This window comes from Megalops cyprinoides, chromosome 8 (assembly GCF_013368585.1).
Source record: "Megalops cyprinoides isolate fMegCyp1 chromosome 8, fMegCyp1.pri, whole genome shotgun sequence".
Lineage (NCBI taxonomy): Eukaryota > Metazoa > Chordata > Actinopteri > Elopiformes > Megalopidae > Megalops > Megalops cyprinoides.
This window is the reverse complement of record NC_050590.1, coordinates 9302814-9328546: the sequence shown is the minus strand read 5'-3', so window position 1 is coordinate 9328546 and position 25733 is coordinate 9302814. Positions and strand designations below refer to the sequence as shown.

Below are 25733 nucleotides of genomic sequence, written 5' to 3'. Positions count from 1 at the left end.
GAATTCATCCGCAGGGTCCACTACTGCCACATTACTTCCATCTGCCTCTGGCTCTTTTGCTGTGAACAGTGATGGGGACGTGCTCCTTTCTCCCTTTTGTGTTCATCACCTGTTTTTAGCACTGGCACCGCGGTCACACAACATGCCCACACAGCGTGTTTGTAAGATGGCCCCCGCTAATGATGCCAATGCACAGAGATGACATGGGTCAGCGCGACAGAGAGATAACCGAAAACCTCACAGGACTAGAACTACATGAGCCAGCCAGGATCTGGACAGATTTGCTGATCCTTACCCTCTTCACAGACACACAACGGCATTTTTTAACACTCGAAAACAGGAGGACAGGTCAGACTCTTGAGCAATGCCATTAAAAGTGCATCCCTTTAAGTCATACGAGTCTGGAGACAGCACATACATCCAAATTTAACAGAAAACAAATTATACCAATGAAATCACACCAACCAGTACATTCTCAATCAGTTCAGTGCTTGTGTAAACAGAGCAACTGAAAGGATTACTAGAAAAAGCCTCAGTTATGATCCTTCCCGACCCTTTGGCTTTGATTTAGGAACAATGACCTAGGATCTGCTTTTGGTTTCCGTGACGGGTAACCCACAGCCTAAAACCGGCATGTTGGGACGCCCGAGAAATGTGGAGTAACAGAAGCCGCGGTGTGGATGCGGAGAGATGGATGTCTGTAGCAGTGACACACCCAGCAGCAGATGTGACGGGGGGCTCCCTGCTATGGCTCTCTCTCTCCAATCATTTACGCACCGTGCAATCCCAGCTGTCGCCTGCTCAGCACATGCCATCTCGTCACCAACCGGCAAACGTTACCCGCCATTAGTGTGATCTGTCTTCTAGCACGGGGGCTGGATCGGTCAGCATGTCAACTGCTCGAAAACCTCACGCTTTGCCATTTCTAATTTCAACTGTTGTCTTTGAAAATCAATATATATATTGACTAGGCAGGGAGAATTCTTTTGTAATAGGACGAGTCAAGGGTGTGAGGGAAAAGTGGGAAGGAAATGAAGGAAAGTGCATGTCACACCTTGGACATAGAATAGAACCAGTCTCTCAATGTTAAAGGTCGACAAGAGGTTTTCAATGATGGTATCGTATATATTTGCAAAGAACTGTCACACATATTTCTGCAACAAAAATGTGCAAGTGTCTAGCTACAACCCTTGGGGCAGATTGCCAATTTTTGGGCGATGTCAGCAGAAAAAGTAGAGAATTTTTCCCACGCTGTGCCTGACGTTGAGTTATTTACTGACAGCCAAAACAACCAGTACAACTTCTTTCACCCAATTTGGATGCTGCGTTGGTCCTTAACCACACCCTTGCACATTCTTGGCTCCCTCATTTGCTGATCTCTGATCCAGCAGTGTTGTGGGAAACAGCGGTATGATTCTGCTACAGCTGCTCTGGAGATGCTGAGGGCACCTTTGACAACCATTATCAGAGGGCCAATTATGGTAGAACATATTGAGTCTTTCTTTCTAACAACAATTGAGTGATTCTTCTTCCTGACTGGATTATCTAATACAAGTCCATACACATTGGCTGGGAATGGCAAAACAGGTTGAAATGACAGTAATATCTGAGCATGAGGTACTGAGAAAAAAGCACAGTTGCAGAAAAATCAATACAGGCGGAGTGGTTATGAACACCCTAAGCTACTTCTGTAGGCAAATGCTGTCATATACCATCTAAACCAGCAGAAGTTTATGGCATTACCAGGCTGTTTTGTGATCATTTTTGGCATTGCCTGGAGGAAGCAGCATGCAGCTGCTGGTGCCAGCAGGAGAGACACACACAATTCAATTAACTCCTGTGTCACAAAGTCTCATTTCCTTATGAATCCCTGGGCATAACACTGAGTGCCAGAATAAAAATAAATAGCCAGAATAAAGACATGAGATGTTTAATATTCCTGGATATCAAAGGATATATGACAAACAAATGTAATCTCCTGGAAAGTAATCAAAGGGGAGTAATTCAAAAGCCCAGTCTGAAGGGAGTTAATATGATGACAATTCTGAATTTCCATGATTAGGAGTCTGCTAGTTGGGGAATTTATTCTAATTCTAGCTCCGTATTTTCTTGCATGGTTATTCATGACTACATCCAATCAAACAACTACATTCGGTAACTGTATTTCACATCTTAAACATATCAAACAAGTGCAATAAAAAGCTGCCAAAGAAAGGATCCACTTACTATTATTAATGGGATTCTTCTAGTTCTGCTTCACGTGCTTCCTTCACAAACCAAACTGATGGGGTACAAAAATAAATCATGTTTCTAAAAAATGCAAAAGACTATGAATCACACACTCAAACATATGACCTGCAATTAATCAAGAGATTTCACTTGCAAAATGAGGTTTTCAATACACTAATTGCCTATGGGATTTGAGAAAGAACATTAAACAAAACGCAGCTGTTTTCAGAACATCGCCAAAGCAAAACACTACCCAGATAGAAGGTGAAACATTAGGTGAAATAGCTGTTCTATCACTGAATATTTTTGTTGATAAATTTGATTTGCCAAAATCACTCAAACATCACTCTGTTGTGATCCAGACACCACAAACGCTGCCCTCCTCTTCCCCTGATGAATGTATCCACAAAAAAGGACTGTGGCAGGAAGCTTCCAGAAGAATCCCTTAAGCCTAGACGCAAATTGGACCCATTATAAATAGCAAGGCATGGCTACTTTCATCATGAGTACAGAGATGATGACAGTAACACTCACGACTATGACACATTACCACTTCAGACACCAGAGAGTCATCCCGTGTTACGTTTAAACTCAAAATAAATAATTCAAAATAAAATGAAAACACACCATGGATACAACAACTGATGGCAGCTGAAGTGCTGTTTTTACCCACAGATGAACTTAGAGCACAAACAGCAGTGAGACGGGGGAGACTGACGTATGCTAAGCCAATGGACAGTTGGGCTCTCCCTGACATTATCCTATTAGCTGTGCATCTCTCAAACCGTGGCAACTAATAGTGTCAATTGTTGCAACATGTGTGCATTCTTTTGCCTAAACACGGGCAATTTTGGGGCAGATCCATTCCTTGGCCATGGGAACAATGAATCTCTACCCTACTGGGTGGCAGTGTAGCATAGTGGTTAAGGAGCAGGACTCGTAACCGAAAGGTTGCCGGTTCAATCCCTGCTGGGACACTGCTATTCTACCCTTGGGCAAGGTACTTAACCCACAATTGCCTCAGTAAATATCCAGCTGTATAAATGGATAACATTGTAAAGAACTGTAACCTATGTAAGTCGCTTTGGATAAAAGTGTCTGCTAAATGAATAAATGTAAATGTAAATGTACAAGGGATACCACAGAAATCAGGCCAGGTGGGTAACTGTATAGCAGGTGGGTGATGGTGCGACCCCCAGACACCCAGAGGTGTGGAGACCATGTAATACTGGTCTGCCTGCACAACCTATGGCGGAGCAACAGAGGTACCTAACTGTACCCCTCATGTCCATTCAGTGACACTGAATCCATTTGGCAACATTAGCAAACTCCCATTCGTTGCATGCCGCACAAATAAAAGGTTATTTTCAGACATTTGATTAACGTTGAGCTGTCCACACGTAATGCAATCCAGCTGCCGAGCTCAGAGGGCTGTTTTGAATCTCTGTGAGCTCTGGGTTGGCTCCTCTCCCATTCACTTTTCCCTTGCTAATAAACAAAGAGCAGATCCCCTTGTAAAACTCCACTGTAGATGCACAGACATCAAAAATTGCTCATCTGACAGAATTCAATACTGCCTCCATGACTGTTTTAGAGAGACACACAGACATTCAGGCCAAAAGCAAAGAGCATTTACAGTATCACTGTGTGATAGTGGTATGAGAAAAAGCCCATGAAGAGCTATTTGTAGTTCATTGCTAACTAAATTAGCCTTCACTGGGTTGGTGTACTGACTTAAGTGACTGTACACTTGTCTGAAAGGCACATAAGTTGATTCTTCAATATGAAAAAGCCCCAGGGACAGGGTGTGTTTGGACATAGATTTAACAACCTATTGACATAGTGACATCTTAGCAGATCTGGGAAACAAGTGTTTGATGTCCTCGAAGTAACACCACAAAAAAATAAGCTTGGTTTTTCATCTTCAAAATGATATCATTCAGCATAATCAGTTTTGCTATGGCTGCAATTTTGGTCTGAGCACTGCTGCCACCAGACCCGTAAAGTAACCAACCCTGGCATAATATCAGATGTAGAGAGCACAAAAGATAATGAATGACCCTTCTTTTCTTTTCTTTTACCATTATCACTACACATGTCGCAAGGTAAAATCTGTGCAAGGTAAAATAAAATCAACTTTGAATGGAAAAAGGTACAACGGAGACTGCCTATTTTTATTTACTTGTCAATTTAAGATTTACAGAGGTGAATTGCTTTACTCGAGGCAAAGATCAAAACAGAGACTACTCGGCTAAGAGCAATGGGAAAAAAAAAAAACACTGAAAGACTGAAAAATGTGAATTTATGTTTGGAGTCTCCAAACATACATTCACATTTTTCAGTCAAAAATACATTTTTGCAACTGGCTGTCCCTCCTACAAAGCAGAGAAATGGACCATTTCACTACACGCTCACCGAGGAGAGATAAATCCAGACACAGGGGGAGCCAGAGGTGTAGGAGTCAGGAGATAGGGAGTGTTTCATCAGAGCACCTCTATGTTTACAGTAAAAGATTCATGATAATATCAATATTCAGCTCAGCCCGCCGCTCGCAGACAACGGACTAACCTCCTGGTTCTGAATCTCACTATAACCTCTTCTGGAAAAGATGTTAGTGCAAAGGCGGAGGAAGTATGACCTGGGAAATGTGGACAGAATAGCCTGTCCCAACAGTTGGACCTGCCCTTATATTCTTCCCTCAGGAACAACAACAGTGATGGACCAGCTATGAAAAGCAGCTATGTCACTACCTTTGAAATATGACACACACACATACACACTCACCATGGTTTGCATGTGCCTCAGAGCAACTAACTTTGGGCACGTATGCTACAACAGAATGCAAGAAAATAAAGAGCACGCCTTTGTCAGGTGACACGCCAGGCAATGGCTAAATGGTAAGGTTAATTTATGACTGGTGTCTTTATCCAAAGAGGGAAGATTTCAGCCGATAAAATGAAAACTTTTGACACATCACCATTCACCTTTATGACACAGAGAAACCTGCTGTAAATTACACTACACACCACCATACAGAATCGGTGCTCAGATTAAAAAATCTATAGCCTCAAAATACATCATTTATGTGCTCCTCCCCCTGCCAGAATGTCATTGCTCACAGCAGACACAGTTCTGCCTTAAGCTGTAAAGGAATTGGGCTTGTAACCAGATGGGTGCAGGTGTGATTGCCAGGTGGTAATGTCTTTACTGGTACATAGTGAGCAAGGTACTGAATCTGTATTACTTCAAAATATACACAGCTGTATAAATGGACAATATATAATGAGACGTAGTAGTACAAGTTATGTAGGCCAACCTGGATACTGGATACAGGTGTCTTTGGAACCAAAGACAATAATAATAACAATAGTTATTATTTCCTATAACATCGTCATATGGATTGACTTACACTAGGGTCCAAAATTTTTGGGACACCTGGGCATTTTGTGGTTAAGTGTGGATGTGTCCATGTAGCTATTAGTTTTATCACTCAAACTTAATTTATGGTGTGGCGAAAACAGTTACATGTTTTGGCAACTATTAACATTTTCAAAACATCTCTTTATGTGGTTGGCATACGATTTCCTGATGACTACCCTATTTCCAACATTTTAATAATATGTATGACATTAATTCTGCCAAAAAAACTGACAATTCCATGACATTAACTTAATTTTAAAAGGTACCTACATACTTATTGAGTGCAGACAAGTGAACAAAAATGACCATCACTTCAATTAGGCCTGACTGAACGTTGCCCTGCCCCCTAATTGAACACTCATACTAAAGCCTATATAAACCTAACAAGGTTGGAACATGGTCACAGAAGATGAAGCTGAAATTGACATTGACATAAATATGACTTTCCCAATGTCTGATGGAATATGCAGCAAAAATATTGTGGGTTTTCAGAAAAAAAAAGTGAATGTCCCAATAATTTTGGACCCCAGTGTACATACTATTATTATTGCTATTATTATTATTATCATTATTATTATTATTATGTATACCACCTATGTAGAGCAAGATGGCCTAAACCTTGCTGCTTACGGGAAGCCATAACAGAACCATCTTCTCACAAATGCAACATGTGGCTGAAAAATCTATCCTTTTGGGAAATCTGAAAATAGAACACCCTAAAGCATGGAGTACAAAATGCAGACATGGAGCTAAAGGCTGATCTTTCAGTCCCTAACCACCACCAACAGAACTCCCCCCTCCACGCGCACACACACACACACACACACACACACATACTCACACTCAGAAACAACCCCGCTCAATACACCAGGTCTCTGGTGACTTAAGAGACCTCGCTCTCAAGATCTCCGACTGCACACTTCCTGGGGAATTCCAGGCAGGAATGTTATTTTTGGTGTAGCAACAACTGCACTAGCGGAAAGAAAATCACCTTCTAATGGATGACAATGTAATTATATCCCTCCTCTCAGGCAAGGGTTCAACATCTGCAGCAGTGGCAGTTGCTGGTGAATAATATGACCCATGAATCGCTAACGGAAACCGCGGTGACCTTCATGTCTCGGTCCAAATCCACAGATTTTACAGCAATAGACAAAAAGCACTTGACTGTGGAAAAGGGAAAACAGCACTTGAACCACTGTGTGCCAGTCTTTGGTCTTGCTCTCATCCACGGTTACAACATACGGTTCGAGAACCGTGAAGAGCTACCCATCACCAAAGACCACATGGGATGACGACTGAAGAGATAACATGCCCCAGGTTTCAACGTGAACAAATGTGAATCAAATGTGGATTAACCTCTTCAGTTCCCATTTGTTTTGTATCCCAGCAGGCTTAGCATCCACATTCCCTGGTCATGCATGTGTACTAACCACAACGCTGTGCATTCTGCATGGCAGCCTGTTTTTACGTACACAGACAGCACGGTCACGTTTCCCAATCTTTCTGCCCGTCCTTCAATCTCAGCGGGGTGCTCCGATACTGCATTATCTGTAAAACACCTGCTCACATTTCTGTCGTGGTGACTAACAGGCATGACACAAGAGAGAGGCCCAGTCAAAAAACTCCTGCCAGCGGCTAAGCAGCCTTCTCCAACACATTTCAGACCAGATCGTCTTTCAGCCTGATGAGCTGACCATGCTGTTGGCCCAAGGCGAACCCCTCACAAATGAAAGGGTGTCTAATGTGAGCCCGAACTGGGCGTGAAAGTCCATAAGGCATTTGAGAGCTGTTTTGCACCCCATATTGTAGTGTTTTACTCACTCTAAAGAGCTAAACCTTACAACTCACCCCCTCAAATACAGTACAGCTACTGTTCTTCATATTGATATACAGCTTGCCTTCTTTGCTACATGTTGGCAGTAAAAATAAATGTATTACCTAAGTCACTTTCAATCGGGAGACAACTCCACATGAATGGAATTTGTTCAAATGGTATCTTAATGGCTTCATACTGTCTAAACCCATTTAGATAATGGACTTTTTAATATCAGTCTTACAACATTACGCAAAGTGGCAAATGACAAAACAGAGCTTCCTTTTAATTACTGAAACGAAACAGAGTTTGGAACAATTAAAACAAAGAGGCAATTCAGTAATTGCTGAACTTTTTAAAAACCATTTACTGCATTTTCAGGTTTAAATAAGCACTGAAGCCATTAAAGACACGAATGAAGAGAAATACTATCTGCGATTCACAGTAGGAATGGGATAAAGGCACCTGTTTGCCCCAGGCTGTGTTTAAAGAGGGGATAATTGAACACTAAACAGCCTTTTAGAGACGCAGAGGTTAATGATTTTAACTGTTTACCTCCACTAAGCTGCCTTTTCACCTTAACATGTCACACACTGCTTGGTCTTCCGAGTCCTGACATTAATGTCCAGCTAGTCATATTCATAGACTGGGGACCATGCAACCCAGACTCAGTGTTGTAAAGCCTTAAAATGGTTTAACCAATCCAGATAAAAGTATTTCCCATAGTCTTAGAAAATGAGCAAAATTTGACTGAGAAGTTCTGACATTCTTCATTCATTTTGGATCACTCAGGCTTGAACACTATAGATGGTAAATGCTATCACAGCCGATAATAATAAAACAGAAACATTACATGTTGTTAAATGATTACTCTCTCAGTTTTTCAAACCTGCTGGCATTCTAAGACATTCATAAAAATATATACTGTTTATATTTAGTTTGATCACTTCTGTCAGATTTGGTCACAAATGAAATGACTAGCCTGTATCACTCATCGCCCTTACTGGAAAACGAACCTGTACTTATAGTCACAGCACAAAGGGAGGAAATCAAGGGCAACTGTCTCACATTACGGTGAAAATGCAGGCAGGGCAGTTCAACAGCAAGCGGGCGTCTTGCTTTGAAGAGGCAATTAGAGAGAACCTGTAAGAATGCTCATTTCAAGGTCCCTACCCACTAATTAGTAGGCTTGCCTTATCAAAACAGTACAGTAAGAATAACTGCCCCAGGCATGAGTGTTTCCCCGGCTCTCATGTCACATACCTGAGCAAACAGTTTACAGAGGCCACGAGATCAGAAGTAACAATGCGAGGGGCTGGCAGCCAGCCACCGCCTGAGAGGGGAAGTGTGTGACACTACAGCCATGCCTCCCTGCATGTGTGTCCACGGAGGAGCTCAACCAGTGACATGGACGCCGGCTTCTTCAGCTGCTTGCTTCATGAAATAAAACGCCCCTGAGCCCCCCCCGAGGACCCCCCCCCACCACCACCACAGATACTGCTCATGCCTGTGGTGTCATGTTTTATCAGTTGCTGTTGGCAGACACACACTCCATCTGAGTTTGTCACACTTGCATGCTGGATGGTAGTGTGGCTACTTCTAATTATAACTGTGTCTATGAGCAGCTAGGAGGAATGCAGGGACAGTGCTAGAGGCGGTGGGGGGTGGGGGGGGGGGGGGTGGCTCCACTTTCTTCGACTAGATACAGGATAAGGGTTAATGTCAGGGGCATAACCCCGCACTTGAGTTCAGGTTCGCGAATGCCCCGGCTGGCCACCTGTGCTCCACTTACATCTGTGGGTTTCACCCTGGTGTCTAAGGACACGTACATCCTGCCTCTGAGTGAGTTTTGGGATGTGCTGTTCTTAGCCCAGTGTCACCTGGAAAGCTGCATTATCTTTCAACCTGCAACAGTCTGACTCATGATGTCTTCTCCACCTTTATGACACTTGCCAAATATTCCCACAGATGTGTCATTTTTACTGGCCAGGGCACAAAACAAACATAGTTTTAATGTCCTGCTGACCGGTGAACCGCCCCTGACCTTAGCTGGACCGCATGATAAAGAGTGGGCATGAATGTGTGTGCATGTGAGGGGGTCTAACTTGCCACAAAGCTGGTTTCAGGCTGTCATCTGTACAGCTGTACAGCTGGCCCTAAAGACAAAACAGTCTCTTCTTTTCTCCTAGCAGCTCAACAGATTGATAGATCAGGTCACAGCTAGTAATCAGCCCCAACTTGTCAAGGTAGTATCAATCCAGCAACCCTCTAGTGGTGCCATAAACGTAAAGGCTTCTTGGAGGATTTCTAAGCATTTCATTTCTGCTGTTTAAACACAAATATCTCTCCTGTCAAAATATGCCAGAGAATCTGAGCTGCAAGCAGGCACACTATGTGGAATATGAAAAATAGGACAATGCTAGCAAGATCTATGGGTTAATAATAGCTTCTCAAACAAAACGTTAAGTCTAACAAGTGCTTGCCCCAACACACAGGGTAAAATTACAGCATTTCCCATTCAAAGAAAATTAGACATGACATGATTTCTCCTAGTGTAGACTAGATGTTGAATAAGTGACTGGTGACTGCTTTCAGTGAAACACAAAAGGGAAAAATGCTTTGCTATTCATTCATAGACCTCAAACCAAGCTTCCAAGCAGCCTGTGTTTACGTCAAACTCCACTACAGTACATTAATGTGGTATTTCCATGCTTTGTTATGTCAATTCAATTTTCAATTTAACTGACATTTACAGAAAAATACCTGAGCCCTTGGTTCTTAAGAGTAAGGCTCCCTACAGTGGCTGAGTGGGGTCATTTGTCATTCAGATCACTCTTAATCTTCATGCTACTGGTTCCAAAGCTGAGAATCAAATACACTAATGCAATGAAACACCACTAGGCATACTTGGCTGTTCAATCAACCAACAACGCATTCTAAAAGGTAAAAGGACATGCTAATAATTCCACTGTCTAGAATTAAATTTTAGATTAATACCACTGCTTTGTGTGTATTCGTCATTATTTTACTTGCCGGTGATGAGTGTGAGAGTCCCAGTATATGTACAATAAAACTGTGTAAATGAGTAGGAATAAGTAGTCCTATTTTATATGAATGAGATCAAATAGTCAATTACTTGCACATTCACTAATCGATTACTTGGTTCAGAATTCAAATGATTATCTATCGATAAACAAAAATAAAGTATTTTTTAAATTTATTTCTAATCAATATTCAGGATTGAGAACCTAAGAATTCTGCATGAAAGCATAACGACGGGTCATTGCTGTTAGGAATTTCCCTGCCTTAAAGTAAGTGAATATGCATATTTTTGCAATGAGTCATGTACCAAAAAAAAATTTAATAATCAATTTTTTAATATTCAGTAGAATAATAAAATCAAATCAAATATAAAATCGATCAAAACAAGCACCATTACGGGATGCTAAATTAATGTGAAATATTAACAGACCTTCACCTGACATGTTCCTTTTCTTCACATATATTACCACTGTTTTAACTGTAATATTTTGCGTTAGTGAGTTTCGTCACTTTCTGGGTTGACATCTGCAGACTAGATGCACTGAGACACAGGGTAAAACAGGAGCATATTCTTCCTCCATACAAATCGCACTGATGGTCTGACAGCTCTGACATCACAGGCAAAAACTCACAGGGGTAAAGCAGCGTCTTTGCCCATTCGTTATTGAACCCGTGCTGCAGTAAGAGCTAGGTGTCTTCCTTTGAGACACCAAGGACCTCATGGGACCACCTTTCAGAATAATTTACTTTTCCAAATAAAACAGAAAATAATAATAATAATAATAACAAACAGAAACAGAAATTTCAAACATCCCTCACCGCTTGTCACAGAATACTGTCATCTTTCTGCTTCATTCCTCCCTGCGATGCAGTACACTCCATCTGTCTCCAGGAGCATGCAGCACACAGATGTCAGTGTGCCTATATCTGACATTGCTTTCCAGCCAAAGCTCATCTGCAACAATCCTTTATGCCACAGCCACTTTTCCCATCATGTGTTCATACTGGCAGTGACACAGGGTGAATAATTTTGAAGAAAGTCTTAAGGTTAGCCTATATGAATACTGACAGATTTCTACCTTACAAATCTCCAAGGGACGTGACCGAAATCAAGCCAAACTGGGTAACCGAATAGGAGGGAGAAAGCTGCATGGCAACATAACATGGGAGCTATGTAGGAGACACCACTAACTATGATAGTGATGGATTCCATAGTTATGAACGGAAAGCATTGACTATGATGTTTTTTTTTTTTTTTCAAATCCAGCGGATGTCCCTTTGTTGGTGTGGAAGCCCCTTGTAATCAGTTTTTATTTCTAAATCAGACTAACTCAGATAAGTGTCAGGACCCTATTCCTCGTGTAGCAGAGCTGAAGTGATTAGCTCGTGTGAGTCCTGCATAAAGCCTTAGGTAGCGGGTAGCAGGTAGCCGAGTGGTTGCAGCGGCTTTTGCCTTTAGCTCAACTGGCAACGACGCTGGCTTTAAGGGGTTGGCAGCGAGCAGTAAGAACCTCAGTTCGAAACTCGCTCGCTCGCCGACCCACGTAACATCATATTAAAACACAACGCAAGATACGGCCCGTTACACTCGCACGCATATAACAAGCCAACTTTGGAAGGCTTATCTGATGGTATTCTCCCACTCATTAAGACAAGTTGAGTAGCACAGAATTAACATGTACTCCTGTGGTTCCTTTCTCCTCCTGTGCGCACACCACCTCATGGTTAAACAACAAAGGTCACTGACAAGAAAAATGTACACCTGCAGTACTTCTTATACAAATACTCAGATTGCACACTGACTCAATCACAACCTTACTGATGTGTTTCAAACACAGCCTTTTATTCATTCCTCAGCCTTTTTTTTATTCACTCAGGCAATGGCAAGGTCCAATCCTCTTTTTTCAGACAGACTTGCTTCCTATTTTACAGCAACATTTCCCACACAAAGTACACAAATACAGGGGAATATGTGGATATATCGTGGAATATCTCCACAAGGGATTTAGTCAAGTATATTTCAAAGATTAATTGTGGGTATGAACATCAAACATTTGTAGTCATCAGAAATGCAGTCATTTGTCAGATCTTTAAAAAGTGTCAATGGCAGTCACTGATGCTTTTTAAACTTCTTTTAAAGAGCATTTCAAGACCAGGGGGCATCATAATTAAATACCCTTTATACATACACAGTTCAGATTGAAGGTATTAAGATGATTTTTCTAGCTGGGAGTGAATATTATTATATTTAATTGCACTTTTTTTTTTCTTCAAAAAGAATTTATCATGGAGACCTCTGATACAAGAGCAAATTCACAATCATTGTATCTTACACTGTGGGCCAATTATGACAACAAGACTTGGATTTACTGGCAAAAAAATTCTCCCATTGATTTACTGTTGGATTTCTTCATACATGGAGTGTCAAGTTGTAATGTGCACCATTAATGATGAATACAATCTGTTAGGATTTATATTACATACAATGACAATAATGTAATGCTGTAATGTAATATTTAGTTTTGGGGAAGGTAAATGCCATTTAGGGTATTTTCTTCTGTGTTGAGAACAAGTTCTAGTTTACACATACTAGTCTGAATGATGTTAAATGCTAACTGTACCTGAAAGACTGAAGAAACGACACTGAAGAATACAACACAGCCTACAGGTGTAATTTCTCAGTGTAATATATATAAAAAAATCATTGATCCATTTTGTAAATTGTGAACCTAACTGCGACGTGTATTCAAAGCGAATGGACAATCAGGTTAATAATCGTAATGACCCCAAAATACAAACGGATGCTGAATCATATATAGCCTTAGTCTATCACATTAAAGTACTACATCAAGAAAAAGGTTGAAATGCGACATTATCATACAAAGAAGACTATTCCAATATGCTCAAGTATAGTTTGTTTATGTTCATTGTAATACCATTACTATTTTAAGGCTGTCCTTAACCATTAAAGGTCGCTATGCATCAGGCTATTTCACTTCGTATTTCGTACCTCCACTAATTATAGCTTCTAGCTCTTCCCTAATATTAGCCTATGTACTCGGATAATTAACCCGTCCATTTCCTTAAAAATTACTACAAGAAACCATTTTAGATGAAGCTGAAACAGGGGGTGTTAAAATGGTCCGTCAGATAATTATTAATCTTAAAACAGCAGTCACACATTTCACTCTGGTTAATTCCGATCGGCCTCAGCACCGAAATCTGCACGTGAACAAATTATCTCAGCGTATACGTTTCCGTCATCTCTCCACATCTTCTATATGCACGACTTGCATGCTATCTACTATTTCTCAAGGGGTGTGGCATGCAGCGCTAGCAATAACACTATAAATGCCTGATGCTATACTACGAAACCCCCGTACGGAATGCAGCCTGCAACAGCCAAGCAATGTTTACACAGTTTAAATGGCTACTTAGCGACAATGTATGTTTCCACTGGTGAATAGCTAGCTAACAGCTGTGTGAACTGAAACGTTGATGCCACCGGCTTGTATGGCTGCGTAGCTAACTAATAAATGCGATCTTGTCATATTGATCAAGCACTAGAAGGATACTTAATTAATGAATCTTTGACTTGCAGTGCGAGCACAGTCAAAAGTTAACAGGGTAATATCTATCATTGAAAATAATGTTTCTTTTATGCCCAACTTCCACTAATTACTTCCAATGTGCCGAGTTGAAAACAGTGACGCAAAAGTTTTTGAGAATTAACATCAAATATTAAATGATACGAGTCGACATTACAATAAAATAGATTATTAAGCTAGTCCATCGTTTTTTAAAATAGCCTAGCATATTTATCTACAAATGTGGCTGTCTTCTCTAGGACTGCCTTGGTTTTCAGACAAATGTTTCAAGTAAGGGTAAAGCAGTTAATTAAGAAATGTATATCTTCAGAGCGGTATCACGTAAATTCAGAGTGACAGAGCGTTTGCGCGATCTTCACATTTGCCGTCGTACCACCACGTCTTTCAAAGTAGGCTAAATGATATAGCAATATACAGCGATAAGTGGGAAATTGTAAAGTTTCAAGAAATATTAAATGTGGATCGTTACATCCACCGTGTTAATGGAAAATAAACCGTTAAAATATGGCGGCTTCAGATTTCGCCCTCCCATGCAGTTAACTATAGCCCCCATGACTACAGTACATCAGTTATTCTTAATAAAAACTAAAGGTTTATTAATCGCTGGCTAAATGGGTTTAGGATCTTTACTGCCGTTCTGCTCATAGTTAATATTTCAGCAAACAATCAAGCAACGGACTGTTCCTCTCCATCCCAGTAACGTAGCCAGATTTCAAGTCAAATACTCCTGTCTGGACTTTTCTGATGTTCTGAGTAGAAACCTACTTCCCTGTGTCTTTAAATTAGTGCCTGTCAAGAGCACATTTCTACAGATGTGTCGGCTTTCAGTACAGAAAGGAATCAACAGGCAACGTTTATAATCAAATTACATTTCGACCCGAAAAAAATGTGTCCAATTCACTGATAGAAGGACTTAGACATTGGTAAATAAAGATAACTAGCTATCGGGACATTTGCATTAAACCGGCTAGCTACCAACTATAAAAGCATTATACGCTGGCTAACCTTGCCACTGAAACCAACAGTCTCATCTAGCCAGCAAAACCAAGGTATTCCCTGCTGCGTTCATTCATCTGAAAGCCATTACCTACCTTTGCATATATACTTAATGCACAGACTAAATTGATCATTTATAACACAGGGCTGTCAGAGTGCTTGCCAAAACAAAACGTGTCTGTGAAACTAGTCTGCTAAAACACGCGGAGGAAAACATTTAAATCCCACCTGACAATCCGCTACTGTTTCATTGCAAGCTGCCAGACTTGGATGTGTACCGTAGCAAGATGCAGTCCTGCCTTCTCTCGGTCAAACCCCTCCTCGCTGAGATTATTTCTCAACCTTTATCGAGGAGAGAGAAGAAAAAAGGAACGGATTCCTGCACTGGGAATAGCGGAAACGCGTCATAATTCAGTGACAGTGATTGTAGTCCATTATGGTTTGTATCAGAATATCATAAAGCACGATACTGATTGGTCCACTTCTGCCCTTGGGCGGTCACTGTGATGGTTTTATTCTACCGTAACTACTTTATGCACACCATGTAGTTTGTATAAAATGAACTGAATTTTTTTTTAACATTATTTGCTACTATGCTGAAGCAGCCTGTCAGTGCTCCCTGAGCAGATTGTTTGTGTAAAGATAAAGTTTTTTGAAAGTGATTATTTTTTTCTCCACAAAGTGGCACAAAGCAGCAGGCACAAAGTGAAACTGTCAGACAGGACATTAGGCATAAAATGGCAGCACACAACACCACATCGTCTCCCACTGTGAAATGGCTTTCATCCGACTCCTCATTATCATCTTCAGATGATGTAGTGTTCAATGTCATGATTGTTGAATACATAGCCACCAGTTTGTTGCATCCTGTATCGACAATGACATTTCTTTGCAACCTTGATCAGTCTAGACCAATGGGATATTATGTCATGCACATATGTGCATGGTAGGACAACCACACACGAAAAGAGCATTTTAACCTACCCTATGGAATCTCGCTCTACAGAGAAAGAGACACAATCAAAATGTTTTTGTCATTTTGTCATTTTGTCATTTTATGACAAAAAAAAAATGAAAATAACAACCTGGTCATTTGTCAGTTTTGAATTTTACGTCAAGGTTTGGAACAATGAATGCTTCGGGCTTTTCTCTTTGCTTGGATTTCTGGAATGGCAGCGTGTGGGATACAGGGTTGTTGTTGTCAGGGGAGAGGAATGCACTGCTTTATAGGCACTGGGATGCACGTCAGCCACAGAGCCACAGACAGAGAGACACAAAGCTGCTTTCTAAAAATTCTTATAGCAACACCTACATATGGTGTGTTCATCTAGCCTCTCACCTTCACAGTGCAGGTCCTTGGGTAGTAGGAATTCACAAAAACGTGTTGTTGAATTGCATGTGGAAGCATAATATATCTCCCTGAGATTTACTGAATAGGTGCACACATGTGTAATCGGCTGTTTTCCAGTTTGGACTGAACCATTGATAAGACTGGCAGCAGCCATATTTACACTGCATCTGTGCATTAGCCATCATTTGCATTAGATTAATGGCTGATAACTACACTAACCTATTCACTTATTACTTGATAAAATAAGTTGAAGTAAATAAGCATAAACGCAACAGAAGTACACTGTTCTTGTTAAGATATCATGTCCACACTCCTGTTGCTATCCTTTTGCCTGGAGGGTAAAGAGCTACCTGCCAGGAGGGTAAAGAGATTCACATTCACAGACTTGTCATCAACCTGTTGTCAAGGAAGTGTTGATAGAAGACCTCAGTGCTAGACATGTATTGAACCTGACAGAAGATTAAGACAGCATCTTGGTCTGACATGTTATCCAGCCCCTAATCAGCTTGTACCACACAGACATAATGATCAGTATATCATAATTCAAAAACTTCTTAAGAATCTCTTATTTCTCTTTTTTATGTTTGTTTTCTTTTACTGTACAGATCGTAATCTGTATATGTGTTAAGGAGTTAAGACATATGTATCACTGCAGCCTGGCATTTCATAAGGAAAGAATAATTGCAATGGATTGTCTTACGTATGAAATGAATACAGATTATCAGTGTGTTTAGTGTATGCGGTTTAAGACTAATGAACTGTTGCCTTAATGACATGTGAGAGTAAACTGATTCACAGACAAGCTACCTTACAAACAGAAGGGAAATGTGAGGGATAGACATGCTTTATAAGGAAGGGCCTCTGCCTTGCAAAGCTCTTCCACATATGTTCTTCCAAACATTCTTATGACATTCACTCCCTGCTTGGGATGTCAGTCTGACAGCAGAGAAAGAATAGTTTTGAGTGGATGGGTATTGGTATTCCCACAGTTCCTATGTTACAGGGGGAAATAAATTACAGCACCAAGCTGCAAGATTTGTTTCTGCTTTTCTGAAGGGTTAAGGATGGCTGAGGAAAAAAGCCCTGTAACAATCTTCCCATTAAGTTAATGTTAGGTTACCTGCATTCACATGAAAAGCAAATGCTGGACTTGCAAGCTGCAAATTTACTTCCAAGGTGACCTGTTGAGTGCTTAACTTGAATATCTACAGTAAAGAATATGGATTATTATTTTTCCTAGCTTTGTCTGCCAGCTGAATGCTGATTGTAATAATGATGCAGTGTTACAGTAGGTTGGTATTTGGCCAGTTCCAGTGCAGCACATGTTCATTTTTTTCTCCAATTCTTGCTCAAAGTCCTGGGCTTGACAGATGTTCAAACAAAGAACAAAGAATGCTGGGTAAGAAAAACAAAAATACTTACACCTGCTTAAATGCGTTACTCAATGTTGAGGAGAAACTGAATTGTGGTTAGACTGAGAAATCAAGTCAAATGAGCCCACAGAGCTTCTTCACACCTTGTCAAGGCAGGCTGCTAATGTTGATTAGGTTTATAAAACACCTGAATGCTTTTGCACCAGCAGAATTTCATTTTAATGTCAGCTGCTCATTACTTGTAGTTTTGATAGATCTTGATGGCTCAGTGAAGCAGAGCAGAATATAATTTGTTAAAAAAAAAAGAAAAAGTAGGTACTTCCCACTTCCACAGAAGGAAGGGAGGTATGATTATCTGAAAAATGAAAACTGAAGGCATTGCATATCCAGTGAATGAACCCAGTGAAGTGAATTCCAATAAACATTATGACATGTTTGTGTAATTTACATTTTGGCAGTAAAAAAAGTATGGATGTAACTACAATTGTAAAGAAACTACTCTTTTGTACACGTATAGGGCCGATAACACCCCTTAACCACTCATATCCGGTGTTGACATCGTTTGATTTGCCTAGTATGAGTGCAAATGCATAAAGATGACATATGAACTTCGTAAAAACTAACTTCTGCTACTTAGCTTTCTTTCCATAGCTAGGAAGCATCAATCTTAGATAATGTCTACCCTACCGTAAGGAAGTTTGAACTTGAAAATGAAGACACTAAATCTGCTAATTGCAATCTGTGTGATGGAGAAATTTTTAACACAAAGATTTTAACACAAGCAATGTCATTAAAATTATCAAGAGCTGCCATCCCAAGGAACATAAGATGTCTGTTGAAATGAATGATAATGATGCTAAACAGAGCAAGGGTAACCTGGCCAGACAGCAGACCCTGCAACAGCCTCGGCATAGGCTCAGGAAAGCTCAAAGGCAAAGAAAATTACATAGAAAAGCGCATAACTTATTGCTCTGGATGACCAGACTGTATCTGATCAGTTGTAGAGAAAGTGTGGTTCTGCCACATTATGGACTGCCTTTCGTCATGTTATGTGTTGCCTGGTCAGTATTATCTTTCTGAAACATCTCTGCCTCAATTGTACGGAAGAGTCTTGGCACACACACACTGCAACAGAACGTAATGTCAATGCTAAATTTGATAGCACAGTAGCTGGATGAGAGATTTCTGTGACATCAATCCTTTGTTTCATCAAATGTTTTCTGGAGGTGAATACAAGCTAATCATTTGTTTAATTAAAGTACTTGCATTGGTACTCGGTATCAGCTTGTACTGTTATTGAAGTACTCAATATCGGCCTAACCAAGGCATCATAAAACATTGTATTTAAACTGTTTAGGAAGCTGAAGAAGTTTTCAAGAATAAAGATAATATATTTCAATATGACACCCAGGAAAGAGTTCAAATGACCATTGACACTAACCAAGCAGGCAAACCAGATAAGGCTGACTGGCAAACACCATGTAGTGAGGTTGGGCCCCTGAGACCATTTATACCTTTTTTTTGCTCAAAGTACTTCGAGGTAAGAGTACAGTTGATGAGTTAGGAGTGTGGCTGATATGGTTAGGTCATCCTGAATCAGTGCACAATTGCAATAAATACTTGGAATATCTATCTTAAAACTATCCATAGGTTTCAGTGTTTCTGAGAACAACTCCAGTGCTGTGGAACAGGAAAGAGGCGTGTGGACCATAGTCAACAATAATCACTAGCATACTAGAGTCACACAAATGTAAAATTACTGCTGAAAAGCAGGTATGCACATGTTGATTGCTTTTAATAACATCACATTTCCAGGATTTCCCAGTTAGGTGTTAATGATATTAAAGCTGACTATATGGGAGATAAGTTTATGTTCTTCGATTAATCGAATGCTGGCCCCTTGTGGATACAAGGGGGAAAACACAGACAATGTACATCAGCTTGGTTGCAGTTGTTGTTAACATGTTCCCGCTTTTATGTATTATGTATTATCGCAATTATTAAAAGCAGACTTAGATGAGTAGTGCCCCTGTTTGTTAAACTTGTTCATAATTGTAAATTTCCAAAGTGATGCAACTTGCTATACAAAACAAAAACTTTTCTTCAGTGAACGAATTATTATTATTCTTATTATTAAATGATACGTTACTAAATGTGTAGTTGCAAGCACATGTGTGACCCTGGATGAGGGAGAATGGTAAGCAAATAAAGTAATATAAAGTTTTATTATTTGATCATTTTTGATTCCTTTAGAAGTGCAAAATATGTTTTGCATTTGAAAGGCATGTCTGGATAGCAACAGAACACAAATGAGTGTGCAGATTGACTCATAGCTGTGATCTTTGGGCTTATTACCATGTTTTCGTCTCCTCACTAGTCTCTTTGTCCACGGTAATTGCTTCTGTCTCTTACATATAAAACCCTTAAAAGCATTTGGCTCCTCTTGCTGCTACAGATGACTAACATTCCCCCAACCACTGGGACTGAGCAGAGAGACCATTTCTCAGAAAAGGTTTATTTTTTATCACGGAGGCCATTAAGCGCAGTGCAGCCATATGTCTAATGAGGTGACTGCTTTGGGTAACCGAGGCACTGCGCTCCACTTGAACTGTGACCATGAGCTCTCATCCAAGTGAGAAGTCTGATGAACATGACGTCACAGAGAGCAGTGAAGGCAATAACTCTTTTAACACACACACACTCACAGCACACATAGACCTCACGGTCTGTTCCTAATCCAAAGTCTCTGCTCTACTGTAACTAATAGCATAAATCTGAATTTGAAAAAACAAATATATGCATTTTGTTAAATAGTGTATATCTTACTGTACTGCGATAGACAGTTTTTGATTCTGTTGTGATGTGGAATTCATGCAATTCCCAGAGATTCTGTTACCTGAAAAGCACTGTATACTTTTAAAACTAAGATTCACATGACAACTTCAAGGGATTGTTGTCCACTGTATACGAACAACAGATGCTTGATAAAACTATATTCCTTTGCCAAATTATTACATTTTTCTTTGTTTGACAACTTCTGCTTTCAGACATCTCAGATAGCTTGTGCACATTTATACACTTGGTGTTTTGAGGTAACAAACTAGGCACACATTAACAGAAGGAGCAATCAAGTGTCCTTATAAGATGCATACTATTATATGATTCCCTGCCCTCACACTTTAACACCTGCTGAACCTGTGTATTCTCTCTCCACAAGGGGTCACTGTTGACTCTTTGAAGAAAACGGCCAAAATACTGACAGTTGAACACTTATCTGCCACTATAACTCATTGTATGTTAGATTGATGACAGTTTTAGCTGTTTCTCTTTCTGGAAAGTATAGATGACTGCAATGATATCTGTGAGTATTAGCAATTAACCTGCACCAATCCACAAATAAACTATTATAACATTATTTGTATTAGAATCCTTTTTATTTGTGTATTTGGTAAATGTTTGGACACAGGTCTCAAGGATCCTCTGTCTTCCATGTTCAGTATTAACAGATAAAAGGGCTGCATTCAGTTAGTGTGATAATTGATACTTTGTAATTGTCTGAATGTGGGAATCGGTGTGTGAGAGAAGCTAACGGCTAATTTAAGATTACCTTGGCTAATGAGCCCCCCCTCCCCCCTCCTGTAATCTTGGAATTTACGTGCATGGCTGGTGAGTAATGGAACTGTTAGCAGGGCAATTAACTTTTATTGATTTGCACATTTGTGTCTTCCGGTGTTTTCCTTGTTTTGTGATGTGCATCTGCCTGCTCTGCAGCAGTGTGTTACCATATCTTCTGGAGTGAACATCTTTGAAAAATTTCTTTGAGGCCATCAATCAAGAGTATTAGACAGTCATGACACCGTACTGTAACAATAAATTTTAGCACTAGACAAAAGTTAAGATCATTATATTTGAGATGGTCAACAACAAAAAAAAAATTACAGGGATTATTTGGATGCACAGCAAACCTAATAACTGATAAGAGTTTTGTCCATCTATTCAGTAATGTGCAATAGATGAGCCTTAACGTGTGGACAGATTTAAAACTGCTGGTGATGTGTGCATCTGTTCAATCGCACAGTTTGGGCTAATGTGGTCATTCAGTGCAACACGCCTTTGTCAAATGCTAGGGAAGCTGCTGTCAGGTGAAAAGCAATGAAGAAGACCCCCTCCATCCCAGTACAGCTGTGCAGCCACCACCAAACCTGACAGTCATAATTTTCGAATGGCGAGGCACAGCTGATAACAATGACAGTGAATTCTGTATGAAAGAGGGATACTAAATGGTGTTGAGGTTCCAAACAGGATGAAACAGGACAATGATTGTGATTTTAGTATTGTGAGGTCAAGCTCCATCAAAGATTGTATAGTCATAAAATGTCAAAGTCTCAATAAATCAGGGCTTATATTGTAAACTATGAGTCATAACAATTCAATGAGCAAAGGAATTAACTCAATACAAAGTAAAAATGAAAAGGGCATGCAGGGTCATTCAATAAACATATTATTTAAGTAGGTATTAGTGGCAGTCACAAAAGCCAGGCAAGGGCTTCCTTTTAAGAATATTTATTGACATTGAAATTAATCAGCTTCAATATTTTGCTGATTCATTTCCCTTGTCACAATGTTACCAAAGTTCTACAAACCACTTTCACAGCGATTCTGAATACCTCTCCATGAATATCTCACTTTATTGAATCAGATACCGAACAACAGTTGCCTCTTTATTTGCTGAAATGTACACTTTATTCCTGTTAAATCTGACCCAGATAAACTTCCTTTGCTCTGCTCATATGCAGAAATGGAAAAACAAATACTCCAAATGAATTTACTTTCTTTTTTATCTGACAGCTTTGCTCAATTCATCTTTCCCGCCAGGTTTGCTGACCTGTGTGTTTCCATAGTCTGGCCCAAGAGTGCACTGTTGTGGTTTGACTGCTTCCATGGAAACGGATTTTTAAGGAGAGGAGGGGCAACCTTGCAGAGCACTGGAGGGCGTGCAAAAATGATCCTGTCCACGCCCAGATTACTGGTCCTATTTAAACAGCACGCACCTCTTGCTGGATCTCACAGATGCACAATCCTGAGAAGGGAGAGTGTAAGCCTGCCACTGAGAGCTCTCTGCTGTCACCCAGACATCCTGGACCCACATTGTCAGCTGCTGTGCAGTCCTGTCTTCAAAGCCACAGTGCTGGATTTGTGTAACCATTCACACACACAAGGTAAGCATCTGTGCTGTGCAGGCATATTACAACACCTTCTTTTAATAAATTTACTCAGTGATTTTTTTGCTGGATATCCATTTAAATTATCTCTAATGAATTGTTTTCAAAATTATTTATTATTTTTTAATTTTACATGGTGATAGCATTCTCTGCTTTAGAAGTGGATATGAAGTATGTGTTTTGTTTGTGTTATCTAAATTCTATTTACCCCTACTTTATTCCCACAGTATTGAAGATATTCACCTATCTAGCATCCATGTGGGTGGTAGACAAAATTCGAGTGTCTGTAGAGAGGACCAACCTGCCACTCCCCGTTGCAGAGTACAGCTTCAAAATCGCAGACATCATGTTTGGAGACAAGATAACGTCAGGGAAAAGCAAGAAGGTTGCCCTGTGTCGAAACATCATCACCCCAGACACCATCCCAGAGTTCTGTATTCCGATGAGAATCCCGGCCTTGCAGGAGCCCAGCAAGCCCATCCCTGTCTCTGCTGTTGGGACGTCCCATTCTGACAGGGGCACCCCAGGAAAAGAGGCCCCGGTGCGTGAGCTGGTCAGCACCCACATCATCCAGGTGGAGAGCGTCGACGACGCGCCCTACGAAAACGGATACAGCGATGAGGAGAGCACCAATGCAGATCCGCAAAGCCAAGCCGCCCTCTCCCTGCCTCACCTGGCCAAGACTCAGACCTGCTACGGGTTCTGCACGCTGCTGGAGAGCCCGCACACCAGGAGGAAGGAGTCGATATTCCACAATGACCCCAGCTCCTGTGGCATTCCTCTGGTGGTGCCCAGAAGCAGGTCCAACACATGCTCCAAACCCTCTCCCTCGTCCAACTCCCTACCCTCCTCGCCCTCCTCAGTCTCTTTCGGTTTCCAAATGCTGAACTCCAGGCTCTCCCCTAGGGGGCTTTCCCTAAGCCGGCAGGGCACCTTGGACAGTGACACGACCTCCTCTGCCGAGTCCTCCCCCTTCAGCTCCCCAATGCTTACCAGGCCACCCCCAAAGTCCTCGCTGTTCAAGGCGCTGAGCCACGACAAACTGCTGTCCAGGGGCGCCAGGAGAATCACTGTGTCGAGGAACAACTCCCTGTCAACGGATGAGGGCAGCTCCACAGACAACAGCCCTAACGTCCTGAGGAGAGCCTCCAAGGACCTGCTGGAACCTCTGCCCAGCAGCTTCCGCTTGGCACCACCCGCCATATTCCCCATGGACCTGGTGCTCTACCGAGACTGCGTCCTGAAGGAGAGCCGGGTTCCCCTGGGGAAGGACGGGGCCCTGCGCCTCTCTGCCGAGTACTGCCCGGAGAACCAGAGACTCCGCGTGCGCCTGATCAGCGCTGAGGGCCTGTACGCCCCATCCACGGACCCAAAAAGCATAAACTGCAACGTCAGCATCTCCATGATGCCCGGGAAAGCCCAGAAACAGCGCAGCACCGTCATCCGCAAGAGCCGCAACCCCATCTTCAACGAGGACTTCTTCTTCGATGGGGTCTCGGAAGACGATCTTTGTGCCAGGTCGCTGCGTTTCAAAGTGGTCAACAAAATGCCCACGATGAAGAGGGACTATGTTCTCGGCGACTGTGAAATTCCTCTGACCAGCATATTGGTAGTGTAATGTTGGACATTCAGGTCATTGCCTATTTATTTCACAGTGTAATTATGTAAAAATATTTATTTCTACTTTTATACTGTGCAAAGAATTTTTTATTAAATCATGAAAAACAACTCAGTTTCCTTGGTCTTTTGTCTCAAATAAGCGATTACTTTTTAAAATAACAAGTTCTATGTCCAGATGTAAAGTGCACTCGCAGAAAGCAATAATATCCCAGCCTTTAAGATAATTGAGGAAAAAAATATTTTTTTTTTTTACAATATTAGAGCATTTTTGATCCATCAAATGCATATTGTTTCTTGATGTCCTTTTTGCACTGCTATTTGTACACAAAATATTTTTTTAAATTAAATTCTCTGTTCTTTGCCTAAAGTCAAACAGCTTTATACAGATCAGCTGTAGCTAATCACTTATGATTTCAACAATCACTTACATCTCTTGCAAAAAAAGGTGTAAACTACAGTGAGCACAGCAGATTTATCACTCAAGTCACTCACAGAAAACAGTCAAGATCATACAGTGCTACGCTGTACACATGGAAGTGCTTCTAACTGCTACCTACAAAATAAGTGCACCATTTTCCGCATGAAATGATGACATTTTCAAGCACAAGTAAGTCCTGCTTTCAATTTTGCTCTTGCAACACTGGGAGTTTTGTTTACCACCCACACAGATACTAGGTAGGACACACTGTAGGCACTCTGGAGTACTCTATTTCCATTTTAGAGCAACCTGTCCATAAGGGAGGGCAATGTCCTCACAACACCTTCCTTTTCATGTGCATCACAAGAGGAAATATTAAAAGAACAGTCATTGTTCTGCTTGAAATGTAATACGGTATATTGCTTAAGACTGACACAAGTCAAGTAAAATTGCACTCATATTTAGCTAACCAAGAATATGCAGCTCGAATGGTAATGAGTCAGAACAGAGGAACTGCGAGTAAAAACGTATTGCCTTGTGCCATTGGCAAAAATAATATTAAAATTGTGCCAGCCTGTTCCTAACATTGACAGAAGAATGAATATATCTGAGACTGTTGTGTTCTACCTATGACCTTT

The 25733-nt window shown here is 40.9% G+C and overlaps 2 protein-coding genes across 2 annotated transcripts in view; one reads left to right on the top strand and one right to left on the bottom strand.

Annotated features, from left to right (window-relative positions):
* LOC118781827 (talin-2-like) overlaps positions 1-15459 on the bottom strand; it is a 118035-nt gene extending 102576 nt beyond the window's left edge. Inside the window, exon 1 of the mRNA XM_036534923.1 lies at positions 15340-15459. The gene's annotated coding sequence lies outside the window, so the exon portion shown is untranslated. The remainder of the gene's footprint in view (positions 1-15339) is intronic.
* Positions 15460-23313: 7854 nt separating this feature from the next.
* LOC118781584 (C2 calcium-dependent domain-containing protein 4C-like) lies at positions 23314-24675 on the top strand. Its single transcript, XM_036534549.1, has one exon. It carries the CDS (start codon positions 23314-23316, stop codon positions 24673-24675), a length of 1362 nt encoding a protein of 453 aa, XP_036390442.1.
* The last annotated feature ends 1058 nt before the right edge of the window (positions 24676-25733 follow it).

Bases quoted from the DNA above. Each gene is read 5' to 3' on its own strand.
- LOC118781584 (XM_036534549.1), top strand. From the start codon at position 23,314: ATGTGGGTGGTAGACAAAATTCGAGTGTCTGTAGAGAGGACCAACCTG.